This window comes from Xiphias gladius, chromosome 1, assembly GCF_016859285.1.
Source record: "Xiphias gladius isolate SHS-SW01 ecotype Sanya breed wild chromosome 1, ASM1685928v1, whole genome shotgun sequence".
Lineage (NCBI taxonomy): Eukaryota > Metazoa > Chordata > Actinopteri > Istiophoriformes > Xiphiidae > Xiphias > Xiphias gladius.
The window spans coordinates 20,488,190-20,515,000 of NC_053400.1; the positions used below are offsets into that span (position 1 = coordinate 20,488,190).

A 26,811-nucleotide genomic window follows, 5' to 3' on the forward strand; every position below is an offset into this window, starting at 1 on the left:
TAGCAGCAGAGGCGAGCGCGGCACACACACCGGGAGAGAGGCGACGCGAGTTTGCTTTTAGCAGTTGTCAGATTTGCAATTTGGATTTGTTTGAATATAGTTGCTGCTTCGGAGCAAATGAGAGCGAGAAAGAGAGGATATTAACAGCGAGGAGAGCTCAGCCGATCAGTCCGAGCGTCTGATCCGCCCGTGTGTGCACAGTTACAGATAGGCGACACCAGATTTATATCGCTTTTCATTGTTTTGCCTTTTTATTCGCATGGAATTGATCCAAAGCAACCGACGCTGTTTGACGCTATTTATTTGCATTACAGTTCAGTCCGGCTACGGGGGGGGTCTCGCCGCGTATATCACCGTATTCCGTGTATGAATTATTATTGATAGGAGGGGGGGAAAGAAAAAGAAAAAAAAAACGTGCAGACGGCAATTCATCTTTCCAGGGTTTTGGTTTATCGAGGCTTAGTCTAGTCAGCCGCGCGTTTCCGAGCCATTTCCAGGAGAAGCTGAGAGCAGACCGAGCGGCGAAGCCCTGCTGGAGCCGAGGACGGATCGCCCGGGGAAGGACTCCTCGTTCCTCAGGACGATGGTGTTGGACAAGGAAGAGGGTGAGTAACATCTCCGACCGTAGGATGCTATAACCTGGGGAGTCACACGGCAAACTACTGACATTTTGAACGTTAAGTGCTTCCTGTCGCCCGGGACCCTGAGCACCCGCAGCCTCCGCTTTGTATTGGCTTTTTTTTTTTTTTTTTTTCCCCCCCGACCCCATCTAATCGCGACAGGGTCCGTGTTTCTCGCCGAGAAAACCGGAGCGCCGTGGCCGCTCTCCGTACCATGAAGTTGGGGTGCGCTTACACACATACAGCCTCCCACTGCCCAAGTGCGGTTTAGTTTGGTGGTGGGGGGGGGGTAAGAGTCGCACGTTTACTCGGACCGGAATTGTCCGTGGCGTTTCGACGTGTGACCCAGAGTTTGAGGATTCTCCACAGACGCTGCAGTGCGTGCAGCTCCGCTCGTCCTCCCCTCCTGTGAGTGCTTTTTGCGTCTGTGAAGTTAGCGAGGCAGCCTTTGACATCACCACGGGATGGGAGATGACAGCAGAGTGCTTTTAACTTGATTGCAAATTATGGATAGCGCCGTGCAACGTTCACTCACTTTCCGCCCAAACAGGCCTACTTGCATTACTTATCTATTTCAATGTATTTAGGTTAATGGGTGAGGCAATCTAATTAATTTTAATTTAAATCAAACTCGCCTCTAATGAAGTCCCATTTTGGATTAAACTGGTGTTGAGATGTGCCGTGCATTTGTCACACCCAGGTCTAAATGGTGCTCAGTGTATATGCATTTAAATGCATTTATACAACATGATCATAATATTCAAATGGAGACTATACCCAGTACTAAAGGCTTCATATGATCTGAAACAAAGTTATTCTCTGGTGTTTTTCTTTCTTCTGACACTTCTCTGAGTATTTTGAGGGTTGTTTTTCAGACAGTTGAGACCACCTGCTGACATGCACGGTGACAACCTCCACTAACCCTAAAACTGTTGTTTCTCAAAGTAGTTTATATTCCCTTTGCACATTTGAGTTTATCCAGGGCTACTACTCCTTTAAAAGTGATGGATGCATTTCTAACCCATTATTTATGTTTGAAAATGGATATTTCATATCTCTTAGCAGAGCATCCTTTCACTTACACATCTAAAAACCAATAAAAGGATTGCGGCAGAGGCATAAATTGGTCTGTCTGGCTGAATCCATGTTGTGCTGCTAATGTACCGAAATTAACTCAACTGTAAATTGTCTCCTTTGGATGTCTGTCGAGCTAAAAGTTCCCTATATGATTCATGATTCAGATTGCTTTTAACAGTTATTGGCTAAGCAATATGGTAAATGTACAAGGTGATGCAAATGGCATTAGTGGGAAAGGATGCACAGGAGCATGTAATGCAGTCAATACTACATTAACTACTGATGCCCAATTACAGAACCAGGGAGAGTGGCTTTTAGGAGCATTAGGACTTGCAGAAAAGCTGAGATCACCTGCTGCTCATTGCCTAAAAGCTTCACCCTTTATTTGCTGGGCCCGACCAGCAAGCTCCAGCATTTTGGCCAGGTTGTCAACAGAGCTGCTTGAATCTGGTCTCCCTCACTGTGGTGCCTCTTAGCGTTTATTGGCTCTAAAGTTATAGGCTTGTCAATTCAACCTTCTTGTCTAATGTATCCACTTAGGGCCTGCACAAATAAATGTGTGCGTATGTGGAGAGGGAGGTGTGGGTTGGTGTTTTGGCTGGACACACGAGTGTACGTGTATGTGTATGATTATTGTCTCTTTCTCTTGACTGATTCCCCATTATGCCTGTGTGTGTTTGTGCATGCTGCTTAAGTGTTCATATTTCAATCCTTATGTGGCCTATAAAACTGATCATCAGTGTGTCTAGTCTCATGTTCAAAGGCTGCAATCCTAGTTGGCAACAGAGTAAGGCTGCTGCTTGTTTGGCAGACTGTTTTTGAACTCTGACTTCTCTCTGAAAAGTCTGCAAGAACTTGTGCTACATAAGCAATAACCAGAAATGATTCTCCGTGCCCCCTTATCTTTGCTCCATTGAGTAAATCTGCCAGCTACAGATCATTTCCCACTGCATCAGCCTATTAAGAGTCAAACATTTAACATAAAATTGCTGTTAGTCGTAACTTTCATCTTAACTTACAAGGATCCAACCTTAACTATTTCTTATGTTACTTTCATGTTGTTTGTAGCTACCTTGTCCGTCAGAAGTTACGTACACATCGTAAACTAATCACCGTATTCTCAGGTGATGCAGTCATTAACTTATAATATAGCACTATCTGGTAAAGCACCGAGTCTGAGAGCACGGCGGAGGACTGTAAAAGAAATACAAGCACTGCTCCATGAAATGACCTCATATGCAGGTCATAGTGAGAAATGAATAGCAACACATGTACCAAAATATTCTGTGTCAACATTTTACTTCATCCTACGATATGAAGGTTCCAATTTGCGTCTAATTTGAGAGGAAAAAGCAACTCAGCCATTTCTCTCCTCCTTCGTGCCAACTGCAGGAGAAGAAAGTGGGTCCACACTGAAGGCATATTTTTGCTGAACACTAACACAACTAGAGTATACTCCTTGCAGACCTGAGCGGAGGAAAAATCCTCCAGCTACTGATAAATTTCTGGTTACCTTTGCTTGTTAATTTACGCCCCTGTTATCATCCTGTCCAGTGAAATTTGTACATTCATAAAGCATGTGATTGAAAAGCAATGCGTCAGATGAAAACAGACTGGTGATCTGTCGGCTGCTGTAATAAAACTTGGGCTTCAGGCTCCGATTTTTATTTTGAAATAATAAGAATTGCTTCATTCTTTACCGGTGTTACCATGGTAATACTGTCCTGTAGCAATGTTATATTGATTTAGAAAGTGGACAGTAATATTTCTTTTCTGTTATTTGGTTTCTGAGGGTTGATTTCTAATTTCCAGTTGGAGATTACTTTTATATGTTCCTTAAGTCTTTTCACTTTTACAAAGGAATGCAATTTGCTCCCCTGTATTTGCTATTTTCTCAGCTTATTGGTTTGCTCTTACCTCAAAATTAAACTTTCCCATTTCAAATATTGAAATTACGTCTGGTTTTTGTGCTCTGGGCCCTGAACAATATTACAAACACATTGCTTCGTTTGATATTTCTTAAGTCACTAATCTTTATTTTTATAAAGCTTTATTTCAGGCACCTGCATTGCCTAGGCTGTACTTTTCCAATTTTGTCTTAAACAATTGTCAGGAGACAGTTGTGTGATTTAAATAGTTACAAGAACTGCAAACTGCACACAAGAAATGCGTACAAAAAAGGTCTTTTTTTATTTGCATATACATGACAATGTATCAAAACATGCAGCAAGCGACTGCCTGATATACACTGGGTGTGATAATCACATCTATTCTGCATTGACGCATCATGTAATTCGCGTCCTCAGTGTTTTGTCCACCCATACTATACCAAAGCTGTTTTTTCATTTTAGCTAAGCTCAGGGAAAAAAATTTAACACAAAATCACATTTATGCCATTTCCAGCTGAGCGTTTAATTCTGTCTAATCTCTTTCCAATCTTACAAATGCAGAATTCTCATTGGAGACAATTTCGTCTGTCACCACTAAACCTCTAGATCCCTATCAGTCCTGATCGTTTCACATCTACCAGTGCGGGAGATGTGTATCATTTTCCATAATCTTAGCTGAATTCAAAGGGACTGAAGTGAGACTTAAGAGACACGTTAGTGAGCGCATCAACCTGCCTTCGATGTAGATGGCTGCACTCATCAGTGTGGCACACAAACTCAATTATGCACTCTTGAGCTGTAAGAGCATCCCCTTTTATTATTGCCAGAGGCCAAATGCTAGTCCTGTTATCACACAAATTTTTCACAACATGATCTGGCTACCACATGCATCACAGGGTACGGACGATTCCTGTCATGTTATCCAAACTCTGACGCCCTGTTTTTATTCACTCCAAATGATTTTTTCTCAGCATCAACAAGAATTTACAGAACGATGTTGAGTTGTATGTGGGAAAAGTGAAGGCTGCTTCAATGTGGCGGTGGCGCCACATTGAAAATTCTATGAACAAATAAGAAACTCTAAGCCACAAGGGCAGGTACACATCAGTCCAAATGTTAGAATGAAATATTTTACAAAATCGACAAAAATGCTGATGAGTAGAGATGAATCATTACTCTAAAGCACCGTGGAGAAACCTAATGTCTTATCACAAGCTCTGAGACTAATGTTGATGTTGCACACACACAAAACTGTTTTCAACTGCAAAAAATAAACCACAATAACCTCTTCAATAGTTAAGCCAGTGTAAAAAAATATCACTGTATTTGTCAACATGTAATTCAGCTTTAATAACACACACACACACGCACACACACACACACACACACACACACACACACACACACACACACACACACACACACACACACACACACACACACACACACACACACACACACACACACAGGTATACACACACACACGTATTTATAGATAGATATATAGATCTGTTCTAGGGATCTGTTTGAACCTGTTGGAAGCAGGTCTCATGGCCACTTGTCACTGCAAAGCTGACTCTCTTTCAAGCTGCTGTTATACACTCATGTTGATGTCGGGAAAAAAGTATTCATACAATGATGCTTCTACAAACACACATGCACAATTCCTGCAACATCTAGTCAGTTTTTTTTCACACGAAGTTATTTACTTACCTATTGTACATTCTGACTTGCTCGGCATTCTCATGCATTCTGTAAAGTTTATTCTTTCCTTTTCTCTTTTATTCTATCATCATAGACCTGATGTAGGAAAACAGGAGAGATGGGAAAGAGGAATGATGGGCAGTGAAGTTCTTTAGAGGAGCAGATGTCAAATCTACAATGTCATCAACTATGGAGACATAAGCCAAGGCAAACGTCAAACACCACTGACCAGATTTCAGAGGAAAAAAATTCCAATTCATTGTAAATTATCCGGATCTGCCCCAAAATGTAATGGCTTCTTCCCTGGCCCATGCCCCATCCCTCCTCCAAGTTCAGTACAAATCGGTTAAGTTGTTTTTGCATAATCCTGCTGACAAACAACCAAACAAACAAACCAACCAACAGACACGGTTGCTCACATAACCTGGCGGGGGTAGTAATGTGCATGTGCTGACAGTATAACCAAACTGTCTCACAAATTCAGATATACAATATACTATGCTTAAACAAAACCTTCATGTTTCTATATTGCTGTATAAAAGTAGCAAACTGACATATTTGAGAGGATTTTAGACCCAGGATAAACATGAATGGATATATATATATATATATTCATTACTATAATGCATTATTCACGTGTGAAATGAATCTCAAATCATAATTGCACTGATGTCTCTTAATGCATTCTCTTGTCTTAAAAAGACCGGATTGATTATTTTTCATTCAGTATTAAACAGGTCTTGTTTACTCCGTCCTGAAGTATTCCCTCGATGCATATTTGTTAAAATAAAAGGCAATGCTGTATATACGTATGTATGATTGTGCGTGTTATAGCCTGACGGATACTGGATTTTTAAAGCCAATACCAATATCGATATTTTGGGAGTTAAAAAAAAATTTGATTCGATATATCAATTGACAGTAATTTTTTTTATAAAAGCATTAACACATAACACAAAAAAACAACGTTGATACAGCTCACTTAGACTTGTTCTGGTAGGGAGTAGGGGACCCCAGGTAAACTGTGTATGGGGGGTTTGAGGTATGGACTGGGGTAAAAATGCGTTGAACAAAAATTATAGCATTTGATTCGCTTCTCGTGGAATTTCTGGTTTAGAGGCAAACATGTGGACTGATGTTACTTTTCAAATTGTTTCCACATCTGAGAACAGCAGGGGACAATTTTCACATACATCCATGTGCTTGTATGTTGTAAAGCAGGTGGCTGGTTTGAGTAGCACCTGCAGAAATACAATAGTGTATCATCGTACTAATAAAGTTTTAGAGAAGTCAGCTATTTGAACTGGCCTGTAGTATTCTCTCTATAGCGTACACATCTCAATTCTTGTTCTGAGGTGTTGTTGATGCCATATTTCCCACCTGCCAAAGCCCTGATCATTCTTAGTGTGTTTTCATTAGTTTTTGGCCCTGCCTGTGACAGTGTGTGGCTCTGAGGATGGCAGTGGTGGTTGGTCAGTAAAAGACACTTTGTTCTTGTGGGGTGTAAGGAGGAGCACAGCCTCTAGGGGCTGCTAGTGGGGCTTTTAGACTTTCAGTCTTGTTTCACTTTATTGTATTCCCATTACTGTGTTTCTGCAGGTTGAGTGTCAAAAAGTAACTTTGGCCATAAGTGAGAACTTACTGATTCTTGTGTAATCTCAGGGCAAGACATGTTATGAGTTTTCTTTGTCACTATTGATCCATTTGCCCTTTGCTTTCCCGCGTTCACAGTAAGATGAAGATGCTTTTCATTGTAATAACACGTGCACTATAGAGCAGTTAACCCATAAATTCTATTATTCTTATTGGGCAACTAGTATTTTGTAGGCCTGCAACTTCCAATTATTCTGTTTTCACCCACATTTACATACAGTATGTATTTCTAATCCAATTTAAAATGACATTTATTTGGCTATTTTGGGGGGAAAAAAAAAAAAAAAAAAAGTCAGGTGAATTTATTTAGGATAAAAACAACAAAATGAAAAGCCTCCGTAGAGATGCTTTTTAGTACAAGTATCCAGAGAAAAGAGGTATGGAGGCTTCACACTTTCTAAAGATATTACAGCTATCTTGTTGGTAAATAGAAAAAAGCCCGGGGTGCCTTCTCTTAAATAAGATACAACATGCTGAGAGCTAATCTCTTATTGGATGACCTTCACTAAATCAAATCTTAAATAGCTAATTAAAGTCTGTGATTAAGGGAGGGTAGTTCTTTGCCTCTTAAAGCTAGTAGATTAGATTTTGGATATTGAAGTTGATGATTTAATCGGTGCTTAACTATGATGTTTGCAACTGCAAATTCAGAGGCAAATGACCGCCACCATCCACACACATTCCCACTGGACTCGGCGTTAACTTAAACCTTTTTTGTCAGACCTCAGCCCCCCCCCCATTCCAATCCCATCTCTTTTCATTTCATTTTATTTCATTTGACCTATCGTCCCTAGTTGAATTGCCATTTGATTTTAGCCAGTAACAAGAATTACTCCTTGATGAAATAGGGTCAGTCTTTATATTATGAGGTAATATAACAGTAAAAAAGGAATTCATTAAAAGAAAGCCATCTTCCTAATCAAACATCAGCCAGCGTTATCTCCACTGCTCCTCTCTCGGGTCCTTTAGGACAGGCTGTACTACATGAGACAGCTTAGTTGACCATCCCACATGACATCACACCCAATCTTCATGAGGACCTCTTTCCTAACTGTGCATCCAACCAACCTCCCTCATTATTGACCCCATCAGGTGTGGGAGTAGCTGCTTGAATGACATTAGAGGCCTGTGCTGCCAAATAACTGCCCCCTGTGGGGAATTTGCATTATTCAAGATTAAAGAGCCTCAAACAGTGCACCACAGAATGGTGTTCATTCTTCCCCTCCATTTTCGCCACATTGAGGAATCTGAATGGCACACCTGTCTGCTGGCATATCCTTTGAAATAATAAGTGTGCAGTAATTGCTGGGGAGTGGGGAGGATTTTGTACATCACATCCTGACCTCATGAGTGACACAAACTTTAGAGGGCTACATTTATTCCTCTCCAAATGCATTCCTAATGTGGAGTAAAAAGTGTTTGTGCATTATTCTGTTCCGGATGGTGGAAAGTATCTGCGACAGGTCTAATGGTTTTATATTTTAATATATTTTTTTCCTGCTAGGAATCCTGAAGTCTCAGATAAGTTTGTAAGCTTGTATCAAATTTTATAATTATATAGCTTGACAAGACATATTTTTCCTTTATTCAATCTCAAATGCAGTCTCTTGAAATAAATGTCAGTTGATCTCACACCTACTGTATGAGGGTTGAAGATGAAGATGCATTCACATTCTCGGTCATTGACAGCTTGTACTTAAATGAAAAATGGTAAAATGGCAGGTTTCAGGAGCTAAAGTCCTCAGACCAACAGCAGACAAAGCCCAACAATACATCTAACATTTGATTGGCTAGTTGCAATGCCAAATCCTTTCCTTGCTCTGTCAACACTCTGACAGTCCTCCCTCTTAAAGAGCTCTCATGGGTTTATTTGGGGTAACCCTGCATGATAAAACCATGAATGTTTGTGTCTTTTTCTCCGACTCCTCATTCATCAATCCCCCCACTCTCATTTTCTTGCTCCATCTTTCAATCTGTTTCTGCTGTTGACAGTTTACCTTGCAGAGCTCTAATCTCAACCTACTACTGAGCAACCAAGTGCTGGAACAAGTCGCCTCCTGTAATAATTTGGAAACTCTGCCAGTTTCATGTCCTGAAAAAAAAAAAAAAAAAAAAAAAAAAAAGCAGCACTGAATTTAATTAGAAAGCTGTTGCATATCGCTGTGATACATTTCTTTTAATTAACCCCATGTGAATAAATTAAAAATAATAGGGGGCTGAAATGTGTGGAAAAACACCCTAATGAAGTTTTCCGTTAATTGGGATGGAGTCTGCAGCCAAACCACAGTGAGTAGTGAGCACCAGGAGTTAACAATGCCTTCTGTAAGCCTCAGAAAAAGGGCCCAGGGCCTTCGTGCTGACTTCAAGTGTAAGAAATGCACCTTTGACGTGATGGAAATGACCGTGGGCTGGGAGAAAAGGCAGTCCTGTTCCAGGCTGCTCTGCTGAGACTCCCCATGCCGCGCTTGAAGCTGGGCCAGTGTTATTGCAGCCCTAATGCGGCTGACTCATTTGGAGCGGATCAGGAGTAATTATGGTAGGGAAAGTGGCTGCCGACCGTGGGGGTCAGGACACTTGTAACATGTGAAAAGAGCAATTATTCCAGGAGACAAAACCCTCCCTTATCCTGGGCAGTGCCAGGGTCAATGCAAGGGACGGCTGGGCTCCGTTTCACCGGGGCTTATTAGCCACAGCAAGCTGCAAAGTTTGAGAGTGCATCTTGTTAATGAACAGTTCCCTCCTCATGCATACCAGCCCTGTCTGCTCTCTCTCCAAAATACTGTGGGTGTTAATTATGTCATAATCATAGCATGCATACAGTCCCAGAAATCACCTCACAGACCCCAGCATTCATACACAACCATCTGGAAATGTAGCATGCTGTACAGTGAAGCCTCTTACAGTGCGCTATAAGAAAAAAACAGAGTCAGTATGAAATGTAATACTGACTTGGGCCTTGTAAGAAACTACCTAATTTGAGAGACTGTGTGTCTGTGTGTGCTTCTCTCTGTGGGTGTGTGTCGTGCGTTCATGCATATCTTTTCTTTTACTCCTTGCACATGCTCCAACTAAGGACAGGAACATGAATCAGACAGTGAATCAGTGGTCTTTATTTTGCTTATCATTCAGAATACACTCATCAGTCTGCTTTCAACTGGCATGTGTATTCCAGCTGATATTATTAACAGATGTCTTGTATTCTGTATTGGCAATAGAGAAACGTGTCTATGGGCTCAATTACAGCAATGACGGAAGCTGAATGAAAGGAGCTGATTCATGCACACAAAAGCAAGACATCTGCATGAGATCCCTATTAACCCTGGTGGCAGACACCTTGGCCCAGGGTCAAATTTTATTTGGGATTGCCATGGCCACAGCATTTACAGTGGTGGCGGAGACTTAAAAGAGTGGGTTTTAAATCAGCCCCTGTAGCTTCTAAACTGGAGACTCAGTGAGAGTTTGTATAATTCAGTACCAACACAGTAATCTTTGATTTTTACCATTTTATACTATTCTCCCTGTTTTTGTCTCATACCATTCATAGGAGGTATAATATAATATAATATAATATAATATAATATAATATAATATAATATAATATAATATAATATAATATAATATAATATAATATAATATAATATAATATAATATATGGTTTGGTAACTTTATATAGCAGTTTATAGATTCATCATAGGCCATTACTGTCTGTATGATGTCTTGTGCAGGGGTGCTTTGAACAAAGAGATAATGATGATGGTGGTTGTGATGGTGATGATGACAAATGCACTTGTTCCAGCTAAATGCAATCATTTGGTAATGTAGTATCTAATTTCCCTTAGCATCCCAGTCTGTGTATTCACCATGCTGGTGGCTAACACTCTCTTATTTGTTGCAGCTGGGAGCTGGAATTATAGGGGCCCCTGAGAGGAGGCCCACCCAGGGCCAGCTTCCACCTCCTTGAAAGCCCACCTCCCTCACCATGTGTCAGGAAGACTGAGTGATTCTCATCAAGATCCTTTACCTCCCCATGAACCAGCAAACTCTGCATCACACCATGGTGTCAGTGCTCTAATTGATCGAAAGACATTTAACAAAACACGGAATCAAATGCAACTGTCACTTCTGCCATTAAGGTTGAGTGCCTCTGAGAGAGCGGCTGTTCCGTGTAGATCATATGTGTAGTAGAACAACAGGAATCTGTGAGTTAATTTACTTACAATTCTGTTGTATGCACATGAAACTAGAACTGAAATGATAAGTTAATGAATCGATTAGTTCATAAACATTAAAATGATTTGGTAACTATTCTGATAATTGATTAATGAGTTCAGTCATTGATCAAGCAAACATTTGCTGATTCCAGGTTCTCAAATGTAAGCTGTTCCTACTTTTTGTTTTGCGTCATTGTAAACTGAATATCTTTGGTTGGTTTTTCCTGTTGGTCGCACAAAACAAGCAATTTAAAGACAACACTTTTGACTCTCACCTTAGAGATTGTGATGGGTAGAGCTGCAAAAATTAGTTAAATAATGGTGATTCACAGAAAACTAACTGCCAACTATTTTGATAGTCTAATAGACATTTTTGTCACTTTCCAACCAAAAAAATATAATAAAATATGCTGGTTGCGGCTTCTCATATCTCAGGATTTGAAGCTTTTTCTCATTATATATAACAGTAAACTGAATGTGTTTGGGTATGGACTGTTGGTTGGATAAAACAAGCTATCTAAATAGATCATTTTGGGCTGTGGGAAATATAACGGGCATTTTCACTTTGTGATGACATTTCGAGGAAAAAAAAAAAAAAAATCGATTCATCAAGAAAATAAAAAACAGATTCATCGATAATTAAATTAATAGTTAGTTGTAGCCCTACATAAAACTGGGTGAGCGAGCAGAAGTAGAATAGAAGTAGTGTAGAATTTAAAAAGTGATGCAATTATCATTATTATCGTTATTCCCCGGTTTTGCACCCACAGAAGTTGACTACAGGGCAATAGCCAGTTGTCTTTTAGTCCGCATGAAATGGCATATCATGGCTGATAATGGCTCCAGGATTCATAGGAAACCTGTATACATTACTGTATGCAGCATAATATCCAAGCGCTTACACACTTTTTTTTTTACTCAAAGATTTTGTGATAATGATAGGAAAAAGGGTTTGGTGCAAATCATCTTTCTGTTCACACAATCCTGTCCGGTCTGAGGGTATGTGGGTCTATGTGATATTTGTATTTTTCTACTTTCAGACATTTCCTTGAGTGCTCCAAACAGCGTATTTTCTTTCAAAACCTTAAATATATCAAAAAGATTAGCAGACTGATGTGATATTTTTGATAGCTGTAAAACGGAAGTCTAAATGGGGTAACATGGAAATCGGATGCTATCTCTATAATGGAAAATACATGCTCTGACAGACTGCTTGGGCTGAGAAAAACTAACTGTACATATTCTTAAAAGATACAATCTTAAAGAAAGTAGATGGATGGAAGAAGGGGGAGATGACAGGCCTTTACACACGGTACTAATGGCAAATTAAATTCCTTCTCAGGAAGGATATTTGGCAGGGCAAGTGCTGTCTCTCCACTTTGAGGGGTAAAATGCATCCCTTGTTGGAGAATGAATCATGATGTGGAGAGGCATGCTTTTGGTGACATCAAATGACACTGGAAGGTCAGTGGCACTTGTATCTGTTAAATGGATTGGATTAAGTGGAGGCTGTCTCCTAGTCTGCTGCTTCCTTTCATAATGTAGCTTTTCTTTGTGGGAGGTGGCAAGCATGGGAGGTTCTGTTCTAAAACCACAGATTCACAAAGCGCTGGGAGTGGTGACAGGTGCAAGAAAATGTCTCATGGCATTAAGAGAACTGAAAAGACATTTACTTTACACATTCATTTTTTTCTGTCACTGCTCTTTGTTTAGTAGGTTTGAGCTAGTGCTTGCTACACTACTATTAAAGCTGTGTTCCAGAGGCTGCTTTGGTAGAAGATATCAAACCCATGTTTGTTCCCTGCAATGGCTTCAAGAAAGAGGCGTCAGTTGAATGTGCATACTGGCTTCCTGGCAGACATTAGGTATTCCTCCATCGAGGCATCGCTCTTAGAGCCAGGCCTGAAGGACAAGGACCTATGCATGAAGACAGGAATGTCAGACTGCACTAGGACACAGAGAGTATTGTCACTTTGATGCTGCCGAGCGGGGACTTTGACCAAAATGTGCATCCAATAGAGGGGGCGAGCAGCATACAGTAATTCCAGGATAGGTTAAGCTTTGGCCTTTTCAAACGTGATGTAAAACACACACGTGATATGTTTAAGGAGTGTGTGGCAAGTGGTGGTCTCAATCAATTAGAAGTAGTTCTGTAGTTCTCTGGAGGTGGAGGAGCGACCTTTTTGTATAATAAGTTCTCTTATTTAAAGCAAAGATTTTGAGTAGAATAACTAATTAGGTGTCATAAAAAGCAAATTAAAGATTTTTGTGATCCCTTAGGGGATTGCAGTAACTCCTTTCTTTAACACACACACAGAGAGGCATTTTCCCTCTCCTCATTAAGAGTGTTTTTAGTTCTGAAGAAACCTGTCAGGCGAGCACTGTTGGCATACCTGCAGAGAGCTCCCCTAACAAGCCATGAAATGCAGGTAGAAGAGTCTGCCCTTATCCAGTGTGGCTTGAATTTGAAGCTTTTTAGCTTCATTTACACTGAACATTGGTATTTATAGCAGGTTTTGTGATCCTAATGTGCCAGCTTCAAGGGGCCTGTTTTGGGAACGGAGGGAGGTGAGGAAGCTGGAGGGCAGGCAGAACACTAATTGATGGCTCCCATCACCAGCACTGGACCAATTAGCCTCTCCTTTCCACTTCTGATAAAGAAATAAGATGGCTCAACACCACCGAGGCACTTACTGACATATAAACCAAAGCCATAAATTTGACTAACAAGCTCTCCTATTTCTTGCACCTCTTTTTTAAAAGGGGAACTGCTAATTATATTACATTCATACCATTATTGATGTGTGGATGGCCAAAAATTTCAGAGCAAATCTGGATCCAATAAGGTACTTTGTGAGTCTATTTATATGTGCAGATGTGTAGATGTGTGTGTGTGTGTGTGTGTGTGTGTGTGTGTGTGTGTGTGTGTGTGTGTGTGTGTGTGTGTGTGCGCGCTCATTCAGAGGGACAGAAAATACGCTTTTCTATTCCAAAGAAGTTCTTTGAAAAGTGGTATATGGGTTTTTGTGAAAGAGAATGAACTTGACAGGCTTAGGCGAGGAAAAACAGCGCACAGACTGAAGCAGTCCCGTGTTACCAGCTGAGGTTGCATTTATCATTGAGCAGACCAAAGAAGTTACAGTCAAACAGCAAATCTAACGACAGAATGACCCCGTTCACACTTGTTCGCAATTGTGCTTACTGTCAAAGAAATTAAAATACAAACTTTCTTTGGTCTGGACAAAATACACGTGCACATCTCTAACGTGCAACAGTAAAACAGTGACATTTCATATATTACTCAGTATAACGAATGTTTAAAATTGGCCTTTATAGATACCCACGCATACAAAATGCTGGCCTAACCCCCTGTGATGCAGAGTGTCCAGTCTTTTTTTATTTTAGGGAAAGAGAGAGAGAGAAATGTGTTTTGAAAGTAGAGTGGCAAGTGGCGTCCACTGTGTGTTCTTTTAGACAGATCAATAGCTCAGTGTGTGAGAGAGTGTCTTAAGAGCTGTTGTCTTGTGCTTTCAGCTGTGGCAGACCTGTTAGTGCTACAGAGGGGAGCTGCGCGCCCCTGCCTCTGTACCAGCAGTGGCCTGAGGGGGGCTTTTAGTCCAAACACAAATGTCAACCACACATAGACTATTAGTGTTTAGTGCAGTTATTAAATGGACTTTATTTGTCCTTTAGGAGGCTAAAAGGCGCACTTAAAGGGGACCTGCGTGACAGCAGGGCAATTTGCGAGTTTGGTAACTCAGGCTCGCTCGCTGCAGACACATGAGTACAGATAAGTGTAAAAGGAGGAAAGGCTGTAATGCTCTGAGTAGGAAACACTGTGTGTGTGTGTTTGTGGTTTGTGTGCGCACATGTGTGTGTGTTTGAGTCTGTGTCTGTGTGTGTCCCTGTGTGTGTATGTATGAAACCCAGCAAGTGAGTGTATGCTAAAAGGCACTTAGGCCATAACATATCTCACTGGGGTCTGGTAGCAACGTTTTTGTGGTCAGAGGCTTTTTAAAAGGTTAATGTTAATCTATACCAAACAAAGCCCATGAGGAGCTTTTACAGCTGTGGACAGTTGAGTGAAATGGGCTTTGATGAAATGGTAGGTAACTAATGTACAACACAGCTCGCTGTAAATACCACAGAAAGCAAAATAAACAATGTGTCTTTTATCCTCAGAATATACAAGACATGACCCTTCCTCTGAAGCCTGCTGCAAGAGATCATGTAACTTTTGTATTACAGCATGTTCTTAGTGGAACAAGAAAGCCAGGGCTTTGTAGGCCAGTGTGACCCGTGTGCCTATCTACATGGAAGAATGTTTTCTTTAATGCATATGAAGCAGGTAGGTAGTTTGCTGTGGCCATGCGCAAGGCCGGGCTTAGACGCCTCGAGAAGCAGCCGGCTTATCAAAAAGAGAACATGAAAAGTCACTCATGTTCCTGGGCCGTAAATCACGCATGACTGTTTGTCTCCTTATCACTACAGGTGTGCCGATGCTCTCCGTTCAGCCCAAAGGGAAACAGAAGGGGTGTGCTGGCTGCAATCGCAAGATTAAAGACCGCTACCTGCTCAAGGCCCTGGACAAATACTGGCATGAGGACTGTCTCAAATGTGCCTGCTGTGACTGCCGCCTGGGTGAGGTGGGCTCCACCCTCTATACGAAAGCCAACCTCATCCTCTGTCGCAGGGACTACCTGAGGCAAGAAAAACACACAATCACCATTCTCCACTCACAAAAAACACAAAAGCCATGCCATTCCAACAACTGTGACATGAAAGGATCAAAAAGGTTGCTTTTTTTAAATCCTCCTAATAGCATTTGCTTCAGTTGCTCATTGTGTGTTTCCTGTGACTCCAAAACACAGAAATCTAAATATATTTTAAATTACGCAAAGATACCTCAATGTTCTAACTACATCAGGGCAAAACCTAATATGTAGTAGTCTGCTGTCATATTCTTTCACAGTATGCATATAGCTGAAGGTAATGTTGTGGGATGCTTGAACACGAACATTCTGCACAGGCAGAAAAAAGTTTATCTGTAAAAAATGATAGTTGTGTTTAAGTTATAACAAATCCTGTGCAACCATCAAAACATGAATCATGCCGTCATGACATTTCGGTATCACTTCATGCACAATACAAAATGCATCGTCAGAATTTTAAGAGAAAACGAGCAGTGGGTTACACTTGGTTGTCATTTACAATAGGTTGTTTTCATAGCATACATAACCTGTCATCTGGGTTTTAATGTCCACATGCCATGCAAAAACAAATATAATAGTGACCTATTTCTAACTTTGAAACACTGATGCTACTGATGGTTTTCTACCAATCTTTCAATATAAATATAAATGTTATAGCATTAACAGATACATGCTGTCACAATGAGACAACATTAAAAAACACAATAAATTACTCCTATCAGGTGGATCAGTTAACCTCATCAACAGTAACTACAAAAATAGGTATGAAATTAAATATAAATAGAATTTAATAACAATTGTGATATGCATTAGAAACCCCGTCCCAAAAGTCTCACTGCTACCACCATTGTAACTGATTCATCCTAATAAAGGTTACGTTTTACTATATAGGGATATTTATACCGACAAGATGTATGTTAAGATAAGTTAAGTTAAAACCACAACACGTTTGTTTTTTGCATTGTCCCTTTTTCATATTTTCATCTTTTTCTGTGTTTACATGAGCACAGAGGACTTCTGTCACAGAGGAGACTGGCTCTCAGTTGTACCAGAGCTGTAGGCTGTGAGAAACCTCCAGGCAGGCATGTTGCTTCACCAGGGTCTTTGGCTCAGTCCCCCCCTTTCAGATGCCCTAGCCATCTGCTTGTTAAATTAAACATGACCATTTCCTGGGCGTTAAGTCACATTCCCAATGAGGTCCTACCATTTATCTAAGAGGGAATCCCCCTGGGGCTGACTTAGGGATGCCGGTGCCCTAGGCCCCTCCCTCCCAACACTCCCTGTCCTGCACTGTCCTCCCCCTTTCCCTTTCTCCGTTCCCCTTCTGCCTAATTGTCTCTCAGCTCCCTCGCTGATATCTCCAGCTTACTCTACCAATTTAGGTTTGGATCAGTTTATTAATCTAATTGGGGAGAAGAAATTAAAAGGAGTAGCATGCTTCAAAATCACTACAAAAATCCAGACTAAGGGGACCTTAATCAACTTGGTTTTCATCCTACCTCACTCATGGATCTCCATGACCTTTCAATTTTATCTCAGTTACTCCTGTGACCTAGAAGAAGCCTACAGCACAGCCTACACTTGAGAGGCGCTTAGGGACGTTGCGTTGAGATAGGCCATTACCATCCATCAGTTCCCACCCACAGTTAATGCTTTTAAGATGCAGTGAGATGTCCACTAAGACCTGATGATGCCCCCAGAAGGGGCAGATGGTGCAGATGAGGTAATAATAAATGGGCAAATGACCAAGAGAAGGCAAAAATGATGAAGCTCAGAGTTTCACTTGGTAAAATGCATCTGCTGAAAGGACAGCAGCCCCAACCCCCAAGCCATAAGTGCCTAACTGGCACAGTGAAGGGAGAAGGAAAAGCTTTCTCGCACATTAGACCAGTAAGATGGAGAGGTCAGAGAAGGGATGAAAAAATGAGAATGACACATGAAATCAAGAGTTAAGAATACTAAAATAAGAATAAAAAGGAAAGAGGAGGAGAGAGCTTTCTGTGCTCCTCTGTTGCCCTGGATTGCCTAATGAAATCCATCCCACTCGCCTGCTCTTCAGCCTGCGACAAATGCAGAACACTTAGTGGCTAGAGATGCTTGAGATGAATTCTATTATGGAACAAATTAAAAACCTTGCCTTGCGTATAGAGAAGAGGCAGTGTGAGAGACCAGAGTATTAGAAAGTAGGTGATGCAGTCTCTATCCAGTGCCAGTTTCCTTTTCATTCCTTTTTTTCTGTGTAGTAAGAGGAAGGCTCCCCTCACCTGCAGTAAAGAAGTTAAATCTGTGCACTGAATTAGCCTGCTGCAATTCATTAAAGACAAGCGGGTGGATCAAACACACTTTGGTTATTTCCCAGGGTTTGGAACCCTGCCATGCTCATATTAATTATTATAGGAGCTCCATCTGTGATTGTCCTTCAGTGGCATTAGCAACTTATTGAATGCACTCACGCTTTCCTGAATCTTACACTTCAACACACACAAACACTAAAATGCACACACACCTCAGGCAATGTCCTCCCCTGCCCTCCAAAGCATTGCACCAACAAAAAGTTCAGTTTCTAATATGGCTGACATTCAGTTCACTGTATGAAGAGTGTTTTTTTTAGCAACGTGGCAACACCCTTTCATTATAAACTAGAATAATGGATTAATTAGGCATTTCCTTTATGTCTAAGGCCCAGGATCATACAACTTCACCAGAGGGTGGACAATCTAGTCATGGTGTGATCATCAGGACTTGAAGCTGAAATCATTTAATCTTCTATTTCATATATTAGAGAGGACATAATAGTCATCCACTTATCAAAATGGGGTATAATTAACTGTAAGAGGAAAAACGTTTTAAAGATAATGAACATCATAAGTTATCCACAAACCGACGAAATAGCAGGGGAAAAATGATAGCTCCATCTGGATGTGACTGTTTTTCAAATCTGTCCTATCCTTACTACTTGAGTAAGTAAAACAACTGCTCTCCCCCCTTAACAGTTGCTCTTCCTCTCTGGGCAAGATAGATCTGAACAGAAAGGTTTACACTTTCAAAAAGACACAACTGTTGGGGAAGGTCAGAACATGCGAAGCATGCATTAACAGCTTTCCCTTTTATGAAATCTGACAAACCCCGCACAGGCAAGGATGTCTCAAAGAGCCCAGAGAACAGGTAGAAAACTTCAAGAGCCACAGCCCAATCTGAGGGAAGCAATACAGAGAGGCAGATGATGCACTGTAGGAGCTCTAAGAGTTTGAAGTTGGCAAAGCAGGAAGTTGAAAGAACTAAAGAAGACCCATTGTAATAACTCAATAACAGAGGAAGGAGAGCTGAGCTTCTTTACGTTCCTCCCGTCCAGCTCTGCTCCCAACAACCCACATCAGCACACAAATTTTTAGCTACTTAATAAGAGCTCTTTTAGGGAGTAAAGAGTACAGCGATGAAGACTGTAGGAAGCAGGGATTAAGCAGGGATAGATGTTGCCATAAATATCATTTATAGACTTTAGAATAAGCTACCAAAAATATATATATACTTGTAAAGGAAAGACCTAAAATAATATACAACTATTAACTATTTACATAACAAAACAAATTGAGGATAATTAGATAAACTAGACTACAATAATGATGACTATTGATTCCATTGCTTAATCTTATAATCTGAGACAAAATTAAGAGGGACTGAACATTGGAGGCATGTGAATTTAAATAAAAAATACTAGTCATAGTACATCAACATTTATAGCAGCAGACCTGAAGTATATAATACTATTACTGACTCTTAAAGCCGAAACAGTTTGTCAATTCATCAATTAGTCAATCAACACAAACTTAAGCAACTACTATTATGATAATCTTATTTTATAGGAACCTGCTGCTTTGCTTTGTCATATATGATAGTAAATTGAATATCCTGGACTGTTGGTTGGATAAAACTAAATATAAGAAGTTGCCACTTGCTCTGGGAAATTATAACTGACATGTGTTGCAGCCCCTACTAACTATCATGTGCTATTAAAGGGGTCATATAATATCTGAAGACAGATGATGGAATTTGAAAGTTCCTAAAAACATATACTCATCCAGTAAATAGCCAGCCTGCTTTCACTCTATACGGCATTATCCCGTTCAGATAGCCATGCCAGAATGTCTCACAAGTTGTGGGGAGCAATTCAAATCAGCACTTCTAAGCCTTTAATCCATTTAAATGGACCAGAGAAGCATCTTTTCTGAAATAAGACTTTTTGTGCTTCAAATCTTGCTACAATGCTGATGGTTGATTGACAAAACCTGATGGACTGAAGCTTTGAAGAACACTCAAATGTTTTCTAGAAACTCACCATTAACACTCTATTTAAATACAAATGCTGAAAAAAAAAAACTGGGATAGTGCTGAATTTTTTTTCACATTTCCTTTTCAGAATATTGATTTATTTAATCCAAATGACCAGGCAAATTGAAGTGCATGAGCCATTGCACTCCTACAATACAGGACATGTGTCAGAACAATATGTGGGAATTCTGCAGAAAATCTAGTCTATTCAAACAAAAAAAAATCTATTGTTATTGAAATGAATTAATGTTTTCAAAGGTAAACCCCCTTCTTTTCTTTGAATGCACTGTTTCAGTGCTTTGAAGCATTTTGAATTTAAAGGGACGGGAAAAAAAAGCCCAAATCAATGGCATTCACATAGTTTTCTTGTGTGTACATATAGGCCACAACGTACGGTACTGTCCATACTGTGCGCAGCTTCTTGTAGAATCCTTGATTACAGTCAGGTAAAGCAAAATATTCACTGGCCACTTGGCCATCCTGATGCTTCTACTTGTGTAGATGACATTGGCTCTATTGATGTTTTAATCACAGTATTGTCCATACTTTAGCACAAGATAACGGCGTTAACGGCCTGCTAGGTCCTTTCATGAGCTGGCTCCTGCTTTTCTCTTAGAAGCTTGAACTGACTTACTTGTTGCAAACAAGAAAAGAAAAACAAAAAACAAAAAGTTAGTTTTATACTACATTTTAAATAAACTATTCTATTAATGATGATAGGTTTATAATTTAATCTTGAAAAAAAATTGTCTAATGTTCCAACTTCTTAGGGCCCCTGTCAGTCACTGGTCCTTAGAATTGTCCTAACCCCCCAACCCACATGGCGCCCCTTCAGCTGTTACTCGTAAGACTACTGCAGTGGTGGTTCAACTCTGGTTGCTTTTAGCTTCATAGGAGTAGGAAGAGAAGAGTGTAATGTGTTTGAAAAGTTCTCTCAGGCTGTAATCTCCTCTTAGCATGAGGAGCTCAATTAAGCCATATGTTGATGCCACGTTATACCCCAGACACATCCACTGATGGCTGAAGAACTGTGTAAGTGGAACACAGCCAGATCCAATGCACTTTCTTTCATTTCAACTCTTCACGTTATGGTGAAGATATCACAAAGCTTTTTGTTTTAGAAGTGGATCCTATCAGGATTTTAACACTATCAGGATGATTTAGAGGGACCAGTGTCACTTAACATGCCATGGTATGGTAGCTTCTTTCAATTTATACTTCCACCCAGAAGGTGCATAGCCTTTTTGTGCTATAAGGAGGATACTTTTGTCTCTTGTTTGGGTTGCTAATCAAAAGTACTATCAAGTATCTAAAAGGTACCAAAACCTCAGCATACATTAAGCAAGGTGTTTTACCCTGGCAGCATTGTCTGCTGCACCCTCTTTGTTGTCTCCAATCCCAAACTGAGATAATCCTTGAGACATCATCAGGGTTATTTTCTTGGACGTGAGGAAGACGAGCCATAGAAGACGTTATACAACTGTTCTGCTTAGTAGCCCTCAACGTGACTAGTAAAATGAATTTGACTCAATTTTTGGGTTAAATTGGTATACTGCTCCTTGAAAATCTAATCTATATCCTTTTTCTCCCCCAAAAACAAATCAGAAATTTAATGTAGGAAAATTCTGATCTGTTTTTCAGTTTAACAGAAGTAAATATAGTAAAGCCTTTAGTATACTTGCAGGACTTTTTAATTCAGTAGAAGTGTTTTTATTCTCCCAGCTTTATAAAATAAATATTTTAAGTCAATCGAAATACCCTGTACTCAAAATGCCCTGTATTTTTGCTTGGCTAGCAAAGTTAAAATGCTGCATACCTAGAGTAGCTGGGGCTGCATATGTAAACAGCTCTGCAGAAGTGTGATGCTCAAAAAAATTCTTGAGCTGAAAGGTAAAAAAAACTAGGCACAGATGTCACACCTCTTTAAATGAAGGTAGAACTTAGTGTCAGTAGCAAGCTGGGCTTCCCCACCAGGCGTTTTCACAACCTGTATGTATCAAGTGAGCACCATGTCCACAACCCAGCAGGGTGTAATGGAGGTGGGTTAGAATAATCCTAGGAGCTGTTATAGGTTTGTGCATGTCAGCCTCTGTAAGTGACCAAGACTCTGTGGGCTCCTTTAAAGCCTCGGTTCCCTGAGGAAGAGAAAAAGACATCACTGTGTGACCCCTTGTTATAGGAGAGCTCAGGTGTGTTGAAACTTGGAGCAGTCCCTGCCAGTGGACTGTCATGATGACACATGAGGTGTGAGACTGTGGGTTATATCCAATAAGGAGCAACTTTTGGGTGAAAAGTAAATAGAAGGGAAGAGAATAAACCCTTATTTCATACAAGATGTTAGACACTCAGGAAATCAGGGTTGCTAATACTTCCTGGAAAACCTTCGCTTTATGCACAGAAACTGAACTCTTATAATATAAATGTTGGGATGGTAACAAGGTCAGTTTCCTGGAGCACAGATATTTGGTCCATTTTTGGATCAATACTGAATGTGTGTGAATTGTTTGGATTTGTGGATAACCAAAAGTCTAAAAGTGCCTCTATCCAAAGAAAAAAAACAAACTTCTCTGTGGGTGGCAGATGTCTACTGTATGAGAACATGCAGTTTTTTTGTTTTACTGAAACAGTAACCAGTTGTAACAATGTCTCTGTTTAACACCCTGTGAATCCCTCTCATGGAACATAACAGCCTTTCTCCCTTTGTTTCTGTCTCTCCTGCTCCTCCGGGGCAGTGGCCCCTAATTAGAAGCAGGGCTGCTGGATAGACGTTTTCTTTAACAAGGTGAAAGCAACTGAATGGGACTAGCATAAACGAGGCAGAATATCAACACGGCGACTCCTCTGTCTGAGCCCCTACAAGTTTGGGGAAAAGTGTTTAACATACTGTTGGAATGGCAATCTGCTGTTGCCTTATCCCCTCTTGCAAAGCTGCGAAACGGTCCTTTTCCTGCCGCAGAATATATAAATCTATCTGTGCTTCAGAATCTCCAAATTAAACATAGGGGCAGGCGCTTGGAAAATGAAAATGTAAATCTGACTGCAAAAAGCATTTGAGGTTCCTTTGCTTTGAGTGGAGAGGAGATCTACACCAGTACCTCCTTGCTCTGTTTGTGACCTTTATCATTTGGCTCTTATCTAATAAGCCTAAACAAGCAGCAGTGAGGTTTGAGCAGTGAATCTGTTCAGCGTAAAACATTTAGTTAACTCTTCAAGGTTACATCTCCCGCCGTTGTCTCAGGCTCCTCTTTGAATGAAAAGGAAAGATGGAGAAAGAGAGAGAAGGGATTGAGCCTGAATCCTTGTAACAGATATCTTTTTGAACTTATGACTACATTACAGAACATAGCCTCTTGTGTAAAAATCCAGCTGGCTTAGGTTGGAGATACAGTAGACTCATTAGGTATTTTAGTTTTGAAAGAAGAAAACTTTAAACAGCTCAAATGGTTTGCCTCAGACCTGTTTTCATTGCTTTTGCAATGTGCAAGGGGGGAATTCTTTGAAGAAGGAGATTAAAACCATGTGATCATTTTAATTAGATCATTAGTCAAGAATTAAGATCTATGTTTGTAACACTCATTAACAAAAATACCAAGTGGGTGCCAAGAAAGATTTGTGCATTAAAATCGACGTATTTCCATTTTGTCCTGTTTCCCCTTCCATTGCAGCATTTTTTTTTTTTACTCTTTACGCTTGCTGTCAGTACGATTTTGTTTGCTCTTTTATTGCATCAAGGTAAAGGGAAGGTGGGTTAATCTCTGTCTGTGCTCTCTGTCTTTCAGGCTCTTTGGTACAACGGGGAACTGTGCAGCCTGCAGTAAACTGATCCCAGCCTTTGAAATGGTGATGAGAGCCAGAGATAATGTTTACCATTTGGACTGTTTTGCCTGTCAGCTTTGTAACCAGAGGTAAGAAAGGGGATCATAACTGCACAACAACATTGCCTTTTTAAAAAAACATGAATGGAGTGTTAAAATGGCCACTAGCTTAAATATTAGGAGTTGTTGAAAAAGCTCTCTGGTGCGACAGAATTTTTTTTTTTATCTTATTACATTAGTGTAGACCACAGTTTGTGAGTCTGAAGGAAAAAACTAAATTGTGGTTGTCTTCCTGTGTTGTAAGAACAAAGGTTGCTGTACTGCATTTGTAATGCCCTGCTAATTATTTTCTATTGTGACACACTGCCAGCAGTTTGTCCTTGTTTGTGGCTAGATCTGTAAATCTTTTAAGCCAGAGGGATGTAAACTTAGCTCTTGTGAGATACAGGATCAACAAAAATAAAGTCCTCCAGAGGTGTGTTGGACCTACACAGGTGTGAAATGGTGCTTCTGTAGTGATAGAAACTATCATAAAATTGGGTTGAGCACAAAACCTACGGTATGACATACCCAAATATTGCTTTTCCCCATTAATATACTGTCAGTTACGGCACCACTCTGGGAGCAGAACGTCCTTTGCATGCTTGTCAGGGGTGCTATGACCCTGTTCTTCCGCACAGCACAAGCCCATTAACCTTCTGCAGGCCAGATTCAGTTACCATAGTGAACACCTGCAGTAAGGGAATTACGACCGCAGTCCCTCTTCTCAGCTGGCAGACACGAAGCCAGGCCTCATCTGGCACGGTATTGCCATGGCTGTGACTGTTGTACCAGGCTGGCACATTACTAAAGCTATGCTCGACTGTATTCTTATCTTCACTCCCCTTCAGTCACATTATGGAGCTGTCTCCACTGTGTCACACAAACAAACAGCAGAATAGAGTAGAACATCAGTAGGGCAGGCTGCTATGTTATTTTTCCTCTTCAATTGAATCTGAGGCTTTAGAGGAAAAAATTCTCAAGCACTGGAACAGAACTGGTGTGTGAAAACCTAACCCTGTGGCAAGAGTTTCCTTGGAAACTCTTGTGGTGCCAGTGCCTTTTTGCCAGGCCGAGGAGAGTTGACCTGCCTTTCATTGGGTGCCAGTGCTCCTGTCTGCTTGCTTTGAAATGATAGCGTTTTAATCAACTTTTATTTGAAGCCACACATTTATGATGACCATCAAAACAGGCTTTGAATCTGACGAGGCACAGTGTCGGCAAGCGTTAGGTAAAACGTCATGAGCCAAATGTGTGCAATAAAACAAAATCATCATTACCTGCTGATCTTGAATGCAACATTTTCAATTGCCAGAGAAGTGTAGAGTCAGCCAGTCAACACACACACGCGCAAACACACACACACACGCGCAAACACACACACCACTTTGTCATAATGCCAGTGATCGTGATCGTCTTTGTGTTTTTAACAGTTTTGCCTTTGTTTGTTATTCTCTGCCAACAGGTTTTGTGTGGGGGACAAGTTTTTCCTAAAAAACAACATGATTTTGTGTCAAATGGACTATGAGGAGGGCCAGCTGAACGGGAGCTTTGAGACACAGGTTCAATAGTTGGAACCTCGTGGCAGCAACAATCGGCTCCACACTTTACACACAAGATGGATGTTCTGCTGCACTTGGAAAAAGACAAGCGTCTGTCTGCTTGCCTGCAATACTTTTTAAGACCCCTTTATCAGTCCCTAAGGACTCTTGTAAATGTTCAACTTTTTGCCCCTCCCACACCCCAACACTGAGCAGTTACAAATTTTGATGTACAGTTGTGCCTGCTTAGCTGAGCACTGTATTGCTTGTATGTTTTGTGAAATTTATTTCAGGTTTGTTTTCTTTTCCTTTTAGAAATGGTTCATTGGAGGGTATGTACAGTCTGTTTTCTCTGTATATATAAACTGGAACATTTATTTTATGAAATGTAATGCAATTTTATTACTAGTGTGAATTAAAGATTCTTAAATGTTCATAGTGGGTTTTTTCTCTTGTACCAAAACCAAAGTTGTTGGAGGAGGTTGGCCCATGTGTTGATATGTAATCATGTCTCCAAAAACTGCAATGCTATAAAAAGCCTTGCAGAAGAAAAATATATTTGAAGTCCTTCTTTAAAACATGATGCAACAAAACAAGTTTTATTACATTTTGCAGAGCTCTGATGGAATTAGAAATGCTGTTTAAAATGAACTAAATAAGATTTTATTTGGAATAAAAGAATGCTTCTCCAAACTGTGTTGTTGTGAACGTGCAGGTGTCATGAAAGGGAGTGAGTTGAGCTGAGCTGCTTTCTGTGATTCATGCTTCACTAATTGCCATCTGATTATGAGGGATTGAGAGGGTGAATTGGCCTGGAAATGAAATGCAACAGCAAATAAATTAGAGAGAAAATAAATGCTCGTTGAGTTTGAACTCATTCAAACTCATCAGCAACAGAGGTGCAGAGCTGTATTAAAAAGTACTTTTCCCAGAAGACTCTGTTAATGGAGCTGTGTGACACTGTCTGTTTATCTGATGAGGTCATATCTGATATACACACCAGGAGCCAACAATATACCAGGTCTGGTGGCGCTGTCAAATATTCAGCTGATTCTTCAAGTGCTAATTCATGTCAATGACTTGCCTATTACATGTAGTTGTAAGAATTAATCAAGTAATCACTTTATTTTGACACTGGCTACTATAACTATATATATTATCAATACTATTACTTTTAGAAAAAATAATACTGGGTAAAAATACTGTTAAGATTAATTGCTC

At 40.3% G+C, this 26,811-nt stretch overlaps 1 protein-coding gene across 1 annotated transcript; it reads left to right on the forward strand.

The window, feature by feature from the left end:
- On the forward strand, positions 1-25,977 carry lmo1 (LIM domain only 1). The gene is made up of 4 exons (XM_040130922.1): positions 1-605; positions 15,646-15,859; positions 23,975-24,100; positions 25,515-25,977. Exons 1-4 carry the CDS (start codon positions 584-586, stop codon positions 25,618-25,620), a joined length of 468 nt encoding a protein of 155 aa, XP_039986856.1. The 5' UTR covers positions 1-583; the 3' UTR covers positions 25,621-25,977.
- The last annotated feature ends 834 nt before the right edge of the window (positions 25,978-26,811 follow it).

Bases quoted from the DNA above. Each gene is read 5' to 3' on its own strand.
- lmo1 (XM_040130922.1), top strand. From the start codon at position 584: ATGGTGTTGGACAAGGAAGAGG. The intron at 15,860-23,974 runs GCAAGAAAAACA...TCTGTCTTTCAG, and splicing joins TGTCGCAGGGACTACCTGAG to GCTCTTTGGTACAACGGGGA. The intron at 24,101-25,514 runs GTAAGAAAGGGG...CTCTGCCAACAG, and splicing joins TGTCAGCTTTGTAACCAGAG to GTTTTGTGTGGGGGACAAGT.